This window comes from Harpegnathos saltator, unplaced genomic scaffold, assembly GCF_003227715.2.
Source record: "Harpegnathos saltator strain DR-91 unplaced genomic scaffold, Hsal_v8.6 scaffold64, whole genome shotgun sequence".
Taxonomy (NCBI): Eukaryota; Metazoa; Arthropoda; class Insecta; order Hymenoptera; family Formicidae; genus Harpegnathos; species Harpegnathos saltator.
Genome location: NW_020230471.1, coordinates 276,591 through 289,166, shown reverse-complemented (window position 1 = coordinate 289,166; position 12,576 = coordinate 276,591). Strand labels below are relative to the sequence as shown.

General features: G+C 54.9%; 1 protein-coding gene across 1 annotated transcript; it reads right to left on the bottom strand.

The window, feature by feature from the left end:
- Positions 1-1,603: 1,603 nt before the first annotated feature.
- On the bottom strand, positions 1,604-4,039 carry LOC112589859 (CREB-binding protein-like). The gene is made up of 3 exons (XM_025304697.1): positions 3,537-4,039; positions 1,905-2,065; positions 1,604-1,677 (listed from the first exon to the last, which is right to left on the bottom strand). The coding sequence occupies exons 1-3, from the start codon at positions 4,037-4,039 to the stop codon at positions 1,604-1,606; spliced, it is 738 nt and encodes a 245-aa protein (XP_025160482.1).
- Positions 4,040-12,576: the final 8,537 nt, after the last annotated feature.

Sequence of the window (12,576 nt, the reverse complement as noted above, 5' to 3'; positions counted from 1 at the left end):
GCGGCGAATCGCGAACGGTAACGGTGTCGCTGTATCGTGCACCGGTGAATGAATCGAGCGACGGTGGCTTCGCGACCGTTCACGGAGGATTTCGCGTGTTGAACAAATTTCGCGGCGTCCAAAACGGCCAATCGATGGACAATTTCACGGTCAGATACGAAGGAGTGTACGGTGACGAGCACGATGCGATGATAGAGACCTTGGTCCAACAGTAAGACGATGTCGATAGACCCGAGTATGCGTTCGACGATATCAACACGATACTGTTGTCGGTTCCGAGCGGTTGTCGCGTTATCGCGCATGTAAGACAACGGCGAAAAGCCCCAGTGGAGAATCGTTTGTCCGCCGATCGCAGCGGATCGAAAAGTATCGACAACGCGTCTTCCATCGCGCGAATCGACGGTCCTCTTCAGCATCAGTGGCTTTACTTGCCAGACACGGATCTGTACGGTGATATGTGACTATATCCGCTGTTCGACTTGAGAACGTACATTCCGTTGACCGCGTTCGAGTCGCATTCGAGTCGAATCGCATCGATTGGAAGTGCCAAATTACGCCATGCGAAAAGATCGCTTCAGCGAACGAAACTTCGCGTGATTTCTTCGTAGCGCGACGGGTCTTTCGCGGCCGTATCGTTCGAGCTCGCTCGATGATAACACACAAAAAGAGAGATATTCACACAAACGTGACGAGACACGCGAGCGCGGCGCCGAAGAGACTCGAAGGTTTTCGCGTGTCGTCGCGTCGTCCTATAAAAAATCGACGTCGGATCCCGAATCCGTTCACATCGTTCGCCGATGAGATGGATCGTCCATTGAGATCGACCGTGATGACGACGGCGCGATGGGTCGCCATGTTCGAGACTCTGTGCGCTCGCTATCGCTGCAGATCGATCAACGTTTTGGCCGAGACGATCGATAGCGCCAAGACCGATGTGCTGTTCATCAGCGGTCCCTCTGGCAAGTGGTTGGCCGAGGTCACGTCGATCACACTGGCACGATGCGAAACGAATCGCGACGAAAGCACCGTGCGCTTGACGAATGCGTCGGAATCGGCGATTCGGAGATTGGTGCGTTCCTATGAACAACGTCAAGGTTGCTTCACGGATGACAATTCGTTGTACGAAATAGTGTTCGACTGGTTCGTCGTGACCGCGTCGACGATCGGACACGAAGACACCGATCCGCGGAACCTTCGATCGTCGCAGAGTGTCATCGCGGTGAGGAGCATCCAATCGATCACGATGACGACCGACGAAGCGGAGGAAGAGGAACGACAGTGCTTACTGCGCTTCGATCGCAACAATCGTTTGATCGTGCTGTTGGTACAGTCGAATACTTCGCGCAACCAGACGCTATCGCCGATAAGTGTATCGTGCAATTCGCAATCCGACGATTGTTTGCGTCCTTTCGAAAAGTTTGAACGTGCACCGTGACAGATTCGACGTTGCGAATTCCGCGTGTTGGCTGACGAAAGCGCGCGAGATGCACAAATCGGCCAAATGGTTGCGAATGACGGGATATGACGACGATCGATACGCGATGCTCGATCGCGTCGTGTATCAGCGAATCGCCGGGCACGTTCGTTTGTTCTGGCGAGACGGTTACGCGTTCACGAGTCGCGATCGTGCCGACGTTGAGTCGATGTTCGCCTCGTCGATCCATTTGCTTCCGATCCCTGCGGTCATCGATCTGTTTCGTTTGCAATGGGAGATAAAGCGTGACGTTCGTTCGACTTTGTCCGTGTGCGACTACGACGTTTTGTATCGTCGATGCGAACACACATTGTCGTCCATGTTTTTGTCGAAACGATATGATACATCGACGGTAAGAAATGATATCAACGATTATTACGAGTCACGTTACTTCGTAAACGCCGACAACAAGTTGATAAAGCGACGCTACGTGAATCTGAGCTGAACATGTTCGTAATCACCACTCTGGATGACATCGTAGGGGCTGCTGCTACCGCGGCGTTAGGTGCCTCAGCGGCACCTTTCGTGTGGCTGGTTATGGCGTTGTCTGCTCTGATCGCGCTGATCGTTCCCTTCGTAGCTTGCTGTTTGCTGTATTACGATGGCGAGAGTGCTTCGTGCGATTGCGACTCGTCGATACCGTCGCGATCGGTCGTTGCCGCGATTTCGACGAAACGACCAAAGTCGCTGGTTCTCGACGATTCGACGACGTACATAGATCGAGCCGAATCGAAATTCATGGTACCCATGGGTACTAAGGCGCGGATTGCGCTCTGAGCATTCTATGTGTGACGCCTCGCGTGCGTCCGTGCAAGTCCTTCCCGCTTACGGTGTAGAATAGGGCTCCGCCGAGATCCGACCCGTCGGAACCCAGAGGCGGGAAGGGATCATGCTCAATTGACGCGTTTGCGTGTGAGTTAATAATGCTTTATTAAACAAAAATAAGGGATCTAGTAAAATATAATAATCTAGTAAAAATATAATACGCCAAGATCGGCCGAGACGGTAGCGGTGATTTGGTTCGCAAACGGGGTCGCTTGACCAGTGTCGCACGATTGCCTTCCCGTGACGACACGGCGGTCGCTTCCGTTCAGGGATCGCTCGCTCGCTGATCGCTTCTCCTTGCCCAGGCGGGCCGTCGTGCCCGTCATCGCGATTCTCGCGACGTGCACCCGTGACGCCAAAATCGGCACGCTTGCCGAGTCTTTCGGTCTCAGGGGGTTTCGCCCCGAATGTCGGTCTCGCTCGCGACGGTGGGACTCTCGCCCCGGGAACCACGAGTACGCTCGTGTCGGGTACGGCGAGGACTCGCTCCGATAAATCACGAGTACGGTCGTGTCGGGCACCGCGAGGACTCTCGCCCAGGAGATCACAAGTACGCTCGGATCGGGTACGGCGAGGACTCTTGCCTCCAGGAATCACGAGCACGCCCGTGTCGGGTATGGCGAGGACTCTCGCCCCAGGAAATCACGAGTACGCTCGGATCGGGGTACGGCGAGGACTCTTGCCTCCAGGAATCACGAGCAAGCCCGTGTCGGGGATGGCGAGGACTCTTGCCCCAGGAAATCAGGAATACACTCGCTACAATGCCCGAAAACTCTCGGGCTGGTCGGTAACTCGTCTCTCTCCGACGAGACGTCAGAAGGAAAAGGTGCCTCTCGTGAGTCGCACGGCGCCTTATATCGGCCGCCCGTACGACTCCGGATCGTTCCTCCTCCGTATCTCGTGACACGGAATACATGTGACGGCTGCATGCCGCGCGCGTCGAGGCGATCTTTGCCTCCACGCGCGTACCGCGTGCTCGCTCGCTCCTTTGTTCCTTTCGCTCGCTCGCGGTTCTTCTCGCTCGCTTGCTAGTTCGTCCGCTCGCTTGCACCCTGCGCAAGGTGCATGACCCGTGGTCGAAATGCATTTCGCCCGGCCTGATTCGTAACGATCGGCGTATCGTTACATCTCCCCCCTGGTTCACGCGGGGAAAAGGAAGGAGACGTGCGTTTTTCCGAATGAACAGTAGATCTATTTTATTTTCTTTACAGACCTTAATGAAAAATCGGTGTTATACCGAATGAGCCACTGTCCTCCGGCGATTCTTGCCTTGTATCGGCGTGACCGGTAGCGGGCGTAATATGGTACGTTAACTGTGAGACCATGGGCCAAGGCGACCAGGCTCGGCGGTGGAGTGCAGGAGGTGCGAGACGCCGCTGTCGAGTCGGTCCTGGTCGAGGGGCGACGCTGGGCCTCCTGCACCGTCCTCCGGCTGGTCGGCGGGGTGGGTGACTGCTGGGTTGTCATGCCCCCGTGGCAGGCCTCCACCTTCGGTGGTTGGTTCATGGAGTGGCCCGTAGCGATGGTCGGCTGGTTGTTCGTGCCGTCGGGTTGGCGCGGGGCCAATCGTCCGATGATAGTCGGTGGCCGGACGCCCGGTTTCAAAATTTGGATGGCGGTGATGGTCGGCTTCTGCGTGGTCGGCGGTGGCCGAGGGCGTGTAGGCCGGCGCTGGGTGGCTGGATTTACTGGAGCCTTGCTGGCTGCTGCGGCATTTGGCTGGCTGTTGACAGGTGCCATTTCCGGCTTGACCGCTTCGTAGTCGATGTCGGAGAGATCGTCGCCGAACAAATCGATGAGCTCGATTCATGCCTTTGGTCCGCCCGTCGGCTGCGCATTCCCTGTTTCCGGCGGTTTTCCCGTGCCCGTGGTCGCCGAGTTTCGGGGCATCGCGCGAGGTTCCCGTGGAGTCCCCGCGGTTTGCTGGCTGGCTTGCGGCGTGGTCGGCTGAGGATTGTTCTCGGCCGCCGAGGTCCGGAGCGTCGTGTCGCTTCCTATTGTTTGCCACACGCGGTGAAACGGAGCGCTAGCCGGGATTTCGCACAAGAAGTCCTCGATCGCGTGGAGATCCATTTTGATCGAATAGGATGAGCGCGGATGGGTGGTAACTTTTACCGCCCATCCGCGCTCCCATATACGTATGGACTCTATTGTTCGCCTCGTGTTTTACTTTCGGTGATCATGGCATGGCTTCGTGTTCGTCGACGTTTACTGCCTTCAAATCTTGTATACGTATTTGCCGGTACCAACGTCCTCGCGTATCCTTCAAATCTACGATTACCGGGGATATACGTTTCTGGACTGTGTATGGCCTGGAGTATCGGGGGGCGGGTTTCGCATTGAAAGCCTCCGCTTTCTTTGACAACGGGTACTCCTTTTTCCATACGGTTTCCCCGATCCGCGGTTTCCAGTCACGTCGCTAGAGATTATAATGTTTTTCTTATTTCTGGAAGGCGCGCGCGAGATTTATCTTGACGAATGCTGCGTGTAATTGCTGTGACAGCTGGTCACCGGTCGGTATGGCGGGTTCCTGTTCTTGCCTCAGTCGCGTCGGTTCGGGTTCGCGCCCGTAATTAAGGTAAGGTGGAGTGAAGCCGGTTGCCTCGTGCCAGACGGAGTTATACGCGAATCGTAACGCGGGGATTTTCTCATCCCATCGCCGCTGGTCCCGACCAACGTACTGCGAAATCATGGTTTTAACAGTCCGATTGGTCCGTTCCACAGGATTACAGTGAGGTGCATGCACGGGGGTGGTCTGGTGGTGCACCCCATGTTCCTGCAATAGTCGGGCGACCTGTTGGGAGCGGAATTGAGTCCCATTGTCGGAAATTATACTCTTCCGGCATCCATGTCGATACAAGATGTCGGTCGGGAGGGCTGTGGCGACGGTCTCCGCCGTGGCCCTGCGTAGGGGTGTCAACTCGACCCACTTCGAAAATCGGTCCTGCATCACCAATAGCCACTGGCGGCCCTTGGTGGAGCGCGGGAATGGCCCCACTAGATCCACAGTGACTTGTTCCCATGGCCTTTTGACCACGGCGGCATGCATGCGCCCCGCCGGTTTATTCTGCGCCACTTTATGTGCCAGGCAGGACGCACAATTGCGTATATACCGGGCGATATCCCTAAACATCCCCGGTCAGTAATATTTGGGCGTTATGCGCGCGATCGTTTTGGTGATTCCCAGGTGGCCGGCGGTGGGGGCATCATGATGCTAGGCCAGGATGGCAGCGCGTTAGTCTCTTGGTACGCATAGTTTCCACTGGGAAGCTGCCGGGGTATCTTTGAAATCCAGGTCGTGTAAAAGATGCCGATACAATTTTCGCCGCCGGAACATGAAATCGGGATACTTCTCGGGATGACTTCGTACGTTTTCCCGCAGGCGGTGATACCACGAACACGTAGTCCCGTTCGCCACTTCACTGATTATCGGCCGGCGAGATAATGCATCGGCAACGATATTCTGTCACCCCCTGCGATACTGGATGTCGAAGTCATATAATTGTAATTCGAAGGCCCATCGCCCCAATCTCCCGGTGGGCGAGTCCAGTTTTTGCAGCCATTGCAGGGATTGATGGTTAGTAACAATGGTGAATTGGTACCCTTCCAAATAGGCTCGCATACGTCGCACTCCCCAAAAGACCGCCAGGCACTCGATTTCGGTGGCGCTATAATTTTTCTCTGCCTGGTTCAGGGTGCGACTGGCGTAGGCGATTACTCGCTCGCCTTCCGGAAATTTCTGGAATAGCACCGCCCTTAGCCCTTGAGCGCTAGCGTCGGTTTGTAGGATGAACTGTCGTGTAAAATCGGGGCATGCTAGAATCGGCGCGGAGCTTAGCGTGCATTTCAGGGTCTGAAAGGCGGGCCCCTCTTCGGTGTTCCATCGCCACGAGACGTTTTTCCGTGTTAAGTGCGTGATCGGGGCCGCAATTTTGGCGAATTCAGGTACAAACCGCCAGTACCACGAGGCCAAGCCCTGGAATTGGCGCACCTTCCTAACGGTGGTCGGCGTGGGCCACTCGACAATTGCGCGCGTCTTCTCCGGATCGGTGTGGATTCCCTCTTGGTTGACGACATGCCCGAGGTACTTGAGCTGTTGTACGCAGAACTGACATTTATCAGGGTTTGGGCGGAGCCTAGCGGCTCGCAGCCGGCGGAATACTTTCGCAAGCGTCCGAAGATGTTCATCGAAGGTGCGGCTAATGATAATAATGTCGAGGTACACTAAAACGGAAGGCTCCAGTTCCGGGCCCAGGACCTCATCTAATAATCGCTGGAAAGTTGCGGGCGCCGAATGCAGGCCGAAAGGCATCACCTTAAACTGGAACAGCCCTTTCCCTGGTACGGTAAAGGCGGTAATCGGTCGGCTGTCCGGGTGCAATGGCACCTGCCAATACTCGTCCTTGAGGTCGAGTGTTGATAAATATCTTGCTCCTCGCAGCTTATCCAGAGTGGCGGTAATCTGCGGCAGTGGATAGGCATCTTTCACAGAAACCTCGTTAACCCTACGAAAATCTATGCAGAACCGGTGACCGTCGTCTTTTCTCCGGACTACAACTACCGGGGAGCTCCACGCGCTCCTGACTGGTTCAATTACCCCGTCTTGCAACATTTTGTCTGCTTCCCGGTCGATGATTTGTTGCATCGCGGGGTTTCGTGGTCGGTATCGCTGTTTGATCGGTTGTTCTTTCGTAAGGTGTATGCGGTGCTCGAGCAGAGGCGTGGTGCCCTGAGTATTCTGGAACTTGGCTAATTCCTTGCTGAGGAATAGTTCTAGTCGGCCATCTTCGGCCGGGGTGCTTGGTTGCAACCCTACTTGTATTTCGCATATCGGCTGTTGTTGTTTCCCCGGTGAGAGGCGGTGGCGGAAGCCATAGCTTGGTTTTCCGCCACAAATCAACCCCAATCAGCATTGCGTTATTTAGCTCGGGTAAAATGTGGAATCTGTGGCGGTAGTAGGCGGTTCCAATTTAGGCAGGGAGCCACATGTCCCCTGTGATACACACGGCCCCGTCAGCTAACAGTACTTCTCCTGGATTGTTCTCGGGCCGGAACCCGTGGTCACGGGCCAGTTCAGCGGTGGCAGCGTTGATGCAGGAAACCTCCGATCCTGAGTCAATCAAGGCTTCGATAGAGGCGTCCTTCAACCGTACCTTGATGTGGGGCTGTGGTGTGTAATAAATTTTACATTGGCGGACCGAGGCGCGGCCACCCTCTACTCGGTCCGTTCCTCGTTTCCCGCTCGTGGATGACACTGGCGAGTCAAAACTCCGTCTTTCCCGCATTGAGAGCAAAATTTGCGCGGTGGACGAGTGCAGTGGAAACGCGTGTGTCCGCGTTGTTTGCACTTCCAACAGCACTCGTCTCGTTGGTATTCGGTGGCTGCGACAGTTAGGGGCCGGTCAGCTTTGGCCCGGCTCTTTTGTTCTTGCAAAATGGCTTCGTACTCGGTAGCTCGGGCTTGCAAGTCGGCTAGGGTGGTCACATCGACCAAACGGATGTATAGTTTAAATGCGGGGTCCATGTTATCGTATATCCGCTCGATTTGCTGTCTGATGGTAAAACCTCCCGCACGCCGCATCAGAGTGAGGAGGGCCGTGGCATATTTCTGGAACGGTTCTCCCGTCTTTTGTCGCCGATCCAGCGCTTCGCGTTCTAATTGGGCGCGATACCGATTCGGCAGATATTGTTGTTTTACTGCGTCGGTGAAATCCCGCCATTGCGTCCATGCGTCGCGGTTGTTCCGGTACCAGAGCAACACGCCGCCCCTGAGCATCTCCGGTAGCCCGAGCAGAAGGTGTTCCTCCCGGTACCCATAAGTATGACTTAGTTCCTCGACACGCTCCAAGAACGTCCACGGGTCTCGACCATCAAAATGGCATCCCCATTTTCGGATTTGATTCATTATTCTTCCCGGGTCGGCCATGGTCTCGTCGATCTCCTCATGGGGAGCAGGGCGAGGTAAATTGACATTTGTAGATTCGTGTTGGAGGTTCATCGCGTCGAGTGGCGAACAATTTTCCTCTGGTTCGGTCACGTTCGCAGTCGGCGGGATGTCAGTGAAACTACTGAGGTCGAGCGGGGTTTTGAATTTCAATCCTGGATTTTTTACAATAAACGTATTGAATCGCTTACGGAGCTCGTCAAGTGACCTCTACGTATCTAACTGATTCTCTTCTAAGAGCCTGCTCACCGTTTCTTTATTTAGAAAATAGACCCACCTCGGCATGGTTCTTTAAATTGAGCACGATACCAGTCCCTGTTCGAGCGCCATGTGACACCTGGCGTGCGTCCGTGTAAGTCCTTCCCGCTTACGGTGTAGAATAGGGCTCCGCCGAGATCCGGCCCGTCGGAACCCAGAGGCGGGAAGGGATTGTGCTCAATTGACGCGTTTGCGTGTGATTTAATAATGCTTTATTAAACCAAAATAAGGGATCTAGTAAAATATAATACGCTGAGATCGGCCGAGACGGCAGCGGTGATTTGATTCGCAAACGGGGTCGCTTGACCAGTGTCGCACGATTGCCCTCCCGTGACGACACGGCGGTCGCTTCCGTTCGGGGATCGCTCGCTCGCTGATCGCTTCTCCTCGCCCAGGCGGGCCGTCGTGCCCGTCGTCGCGATTCTCGCGACGTGCACCCGTGACGCCAAAATCGGCACGCTTGCCGAGTCTTTCGGTCTCAGGGGGTTCCGCTCCGAATGTCGGTCTCGCTCGCGACGGTGGGACTCTCGCTCCGGGAATCACGAGTACGCTCGTGTCGGGTACGGCGAGGACTCTCGTCCCGGTAAATCACGAGTACGCTCGTGTCGGGTACGGCGAGAACTCTCGCCCCGGTAAATCACGAGTACGCTCGTGTCAGGTACGGCGAGGACTCTCGCCCCGAGAAATCACGAGGACGCTCGTGTCGAATACGGCGAGGACTCTCGCCCCTGGGAAATCACGAGTACGCTCGTGTCAGGTACGGCGAGGACTCTCGCCCCGGTAAATCATGAGTACGCTCGGATCGGGTACGGCGAGGACTCTTGCCCCGGTAAATCACGAGCACGCTCGTGTCAGGTACGGCGAGGACTCTCGCCCCAGGAAATCACGAGTACGCTCGGATCGGGTACGGAGAGGACTCTTGGCTCCAGGAATCACGAGCAAGCCCGTGTCGGGTATGGCGAGGACTCTCGCCCCAGGAAATTACGAGTACACTCGCTACAATGCCGGAAAACTCTCGGGCTGGTCGGTGATTCGTCTCTCTCCGACGAGACGTCAGAAGGAAAAGGTGCCTCTCGTGATCGCACGGCGCTTTATATCGGCCGCCCGTACGACTCTGGATCGTTCCCCGTTCGTATCTCGTGGCACGGAATATATATGACGGCCGCATGCCGCGCGCGTCGAGGCGGTCCTTGCCTCTACGCGCGTACCGCGTGCTCGCTCGCTCCTTTGTTCCTTTCGCTCGCTCGCGATTCTTCTCGCTCGCTTGCTAGTTCGTCCGCTCGCTTGCACCCTGCGCAAGGTGCATGACCCGTGGTCGAACTGCATTTCGCGCGGCCCGATTCGTAACGATCGGCGTATCGTTACATATGAATAAAAAGAGAGATATTCGCAGTTTGATTCCAGCGTTTCTTTATTCACCCTTATCTCCATTCGCAGGATTCGCGTCGCGTTCGCGCGATTGTCGCGCTCTGAAGAAGGACATGACGGCGTTAAAAACCGAGATCGGAACGAGTCTCAAATCGAGTCGAATCATATCCAACGCGATCGCGCCATCGTCGTCGCTGTTTTTTTCGTTTCGCGAGACGAACGAGCGTCGTTGCGTCTCATACAGTTCGTTTACAGCACGAGAAATGTTATCGGAATGGCGCATTGTTCGATACCACGAATCCACAATGTCGAGGATCGTATCGTCGTGCCGTATATATACAGACACGCGATCAGGTCGTTCAATGTGATATGCGCAACATCGAAACGATTAGTGCGATTGTTGGGCCAGTAACGAACGTGCATGGCACGCATGATCCAATGTCGATAATGACCGTTGCACAACTGTTGACGCGTTTGCAGCAGAATTTCACAATCGATCACCATGAGATACGATATGTTTTTCATGCTTTCGATCAAGCGATATCGATCGAACGGGTTTTGTCGGTATTGGAGCAGAACCGTGCGATGCACCGTTTTCGATTCGATCGCTACGGTCACCTCGCGCTGCGGTGTTTCGAGCGATTGACGACGTCGCCTTAGTGACGCGATGAGTTTGACAGTGACTCGAGAAATCAACTCTCGCATTTTCGTCGCAGTCTCGTCTATGCTCCGTACGATATTTCGCATTCCTTCGCTTTCGCCAAATGTTCGCTCTCGAGCGATCGATTCTGCATTATCAACTCGGCGTGCTCTCTTTCGAAAACCGCTGATTTGAGCGTTTCATCCGCAGTCACAGCTCGCTCCAATTCGACGGTTTTACATTGAACGACGAGCCGCACCGAGTCGTCTGTACTGTTCAACAGAGATGCCAATTCGTTCGCCGATTCTGACAATTTGCTCGTTTCGAAAGAACGATACCTTCACGCTCGAACCATTCGCCGTATCGCACTCGCGCTCGATCGAGCTCCTTGTTGTACGCGACGTTCAAATTGACGTTTCGCTGGTCAACGAGTTCGCGGTTTGTCGAAGATCGAAATATTTGTCAGTTTCTTCGCGAATCAATCGTCGCAAATTGCGCATCATCGTTTCGATCGCTCGTTCCATTCGTTTCGACACGCCGATGTTATTGTCGATAATCGATTCGTGCGATTCGTTGTACGATCGAACAATATCAATGTTGCGAAAACGATGATTATTCGTCGCGTCGAACCTCAGTGCTGTGTCGAGGGCTCAGTTGATGCTGTCGCGTTGATATCGACGAAGCCGTATAGTCTCAGAATTGTTATAACGCGATGAGCATCTTTCGTTGCTTCGTACAAGCGAACGCGCGCCTCATGAGCGGCAGAGATCATATCGCTGTGACGAGAGCTCGTGGACGGATAGTCATCGGACGCGATGTTCTCGTCACGCGATACAGTCGCGAAAAAACTCAAAAGTCCGGTCGCCATGTCAGGCGCGTTGAGCGTTATCTCGGTCGCACGCAGCAATTCGAGCGTGAACGAATCCATTCGAGGCCAAAAAATAACAACATTCGACAACTCACCGCGCGTTCGAGCGGAAATAACGAGTCGTTCTCGCGTCGCTCAAATGTTCAATCGAGCGGAGATAACAAATTGCTCTCGCTATCGCGCGCATCGATGCGTAACACGACGTCTGAGTGTTCGATCGAGCGTAAATAATGATTCGCTCTCACGTCGCTTAAATGTTCAACCGAGCGGAGATAACGAGTCGCTCTCGCGTGTCACGCGCATTGATGCGTAGCACAATGTCTGAGTGTTCGATCGAGCGTTGTTAATCTCATTGACCTCAATTCCCCCTTCTACCACATGTAAATAGGGTGTATAAGGCTCGCTGAAACCTCCGATCAACACTGTGTTCTCGGTGCTCCTTTCAAACAAGTGTAGTCCTGCGCCATAGACTAGGTAAGAATCATCGTGATCGCGAGGGTCGTCCGACAGCGAGATCGGACCGGGGCAGCGGGGCGCGCGTTCGGCCTCGATCGCCGCGTCGGGAGCTCCTCGCTCTCTCGTACGTCAGCGTTCGCGTTCTCTCACGCGTCATAGCGCAGCTCTCGGGCGAGCGAACGTGGACGAACGGCTCTTGGATCGCACGAAGGGGTTTCCGGATACTGATTTGGTTCCACGACTCGAGCGACGAGCGCTTCAAACGCGGTGAGCGCGATCGTTCAGCGATAACGCCGGGTTCTATCACGGACGACAGTAAGTTCTCTAGTCGAGAGCTCGCATGTCCCGTTGGGCTTCAAGTCTCGACGAGGCGTCGTCTCGTGATGACGAAGTCGTTTCCGACACGGTCGGCAACACACGCGTGCTCGCCGAACATCGGGTCGGCCGGTCGGCCGGTGATAACGCTGGGAAAAAGTCCAGGCCGCGCGCTGGCGGATCGTGATCGCGAGGGTCCGACGGCGAGATCGGACCGGAGGGAGCGGGGCGCGCGTTCGCGGCTCGTTCCGACGGTAGACGCGCGCTATTGTATATTTCCAGTATTTGGCACATGAGCACTCGTTCGAACGGATCAACTTGACACAGGTACTCAGCGAATATTTATTATTTTATAGATATAATTTTAGACTATTTCTCTACTTTGCTTTTGCTAAAATAACTGCTTTTTTTGCACGTACGATATACAC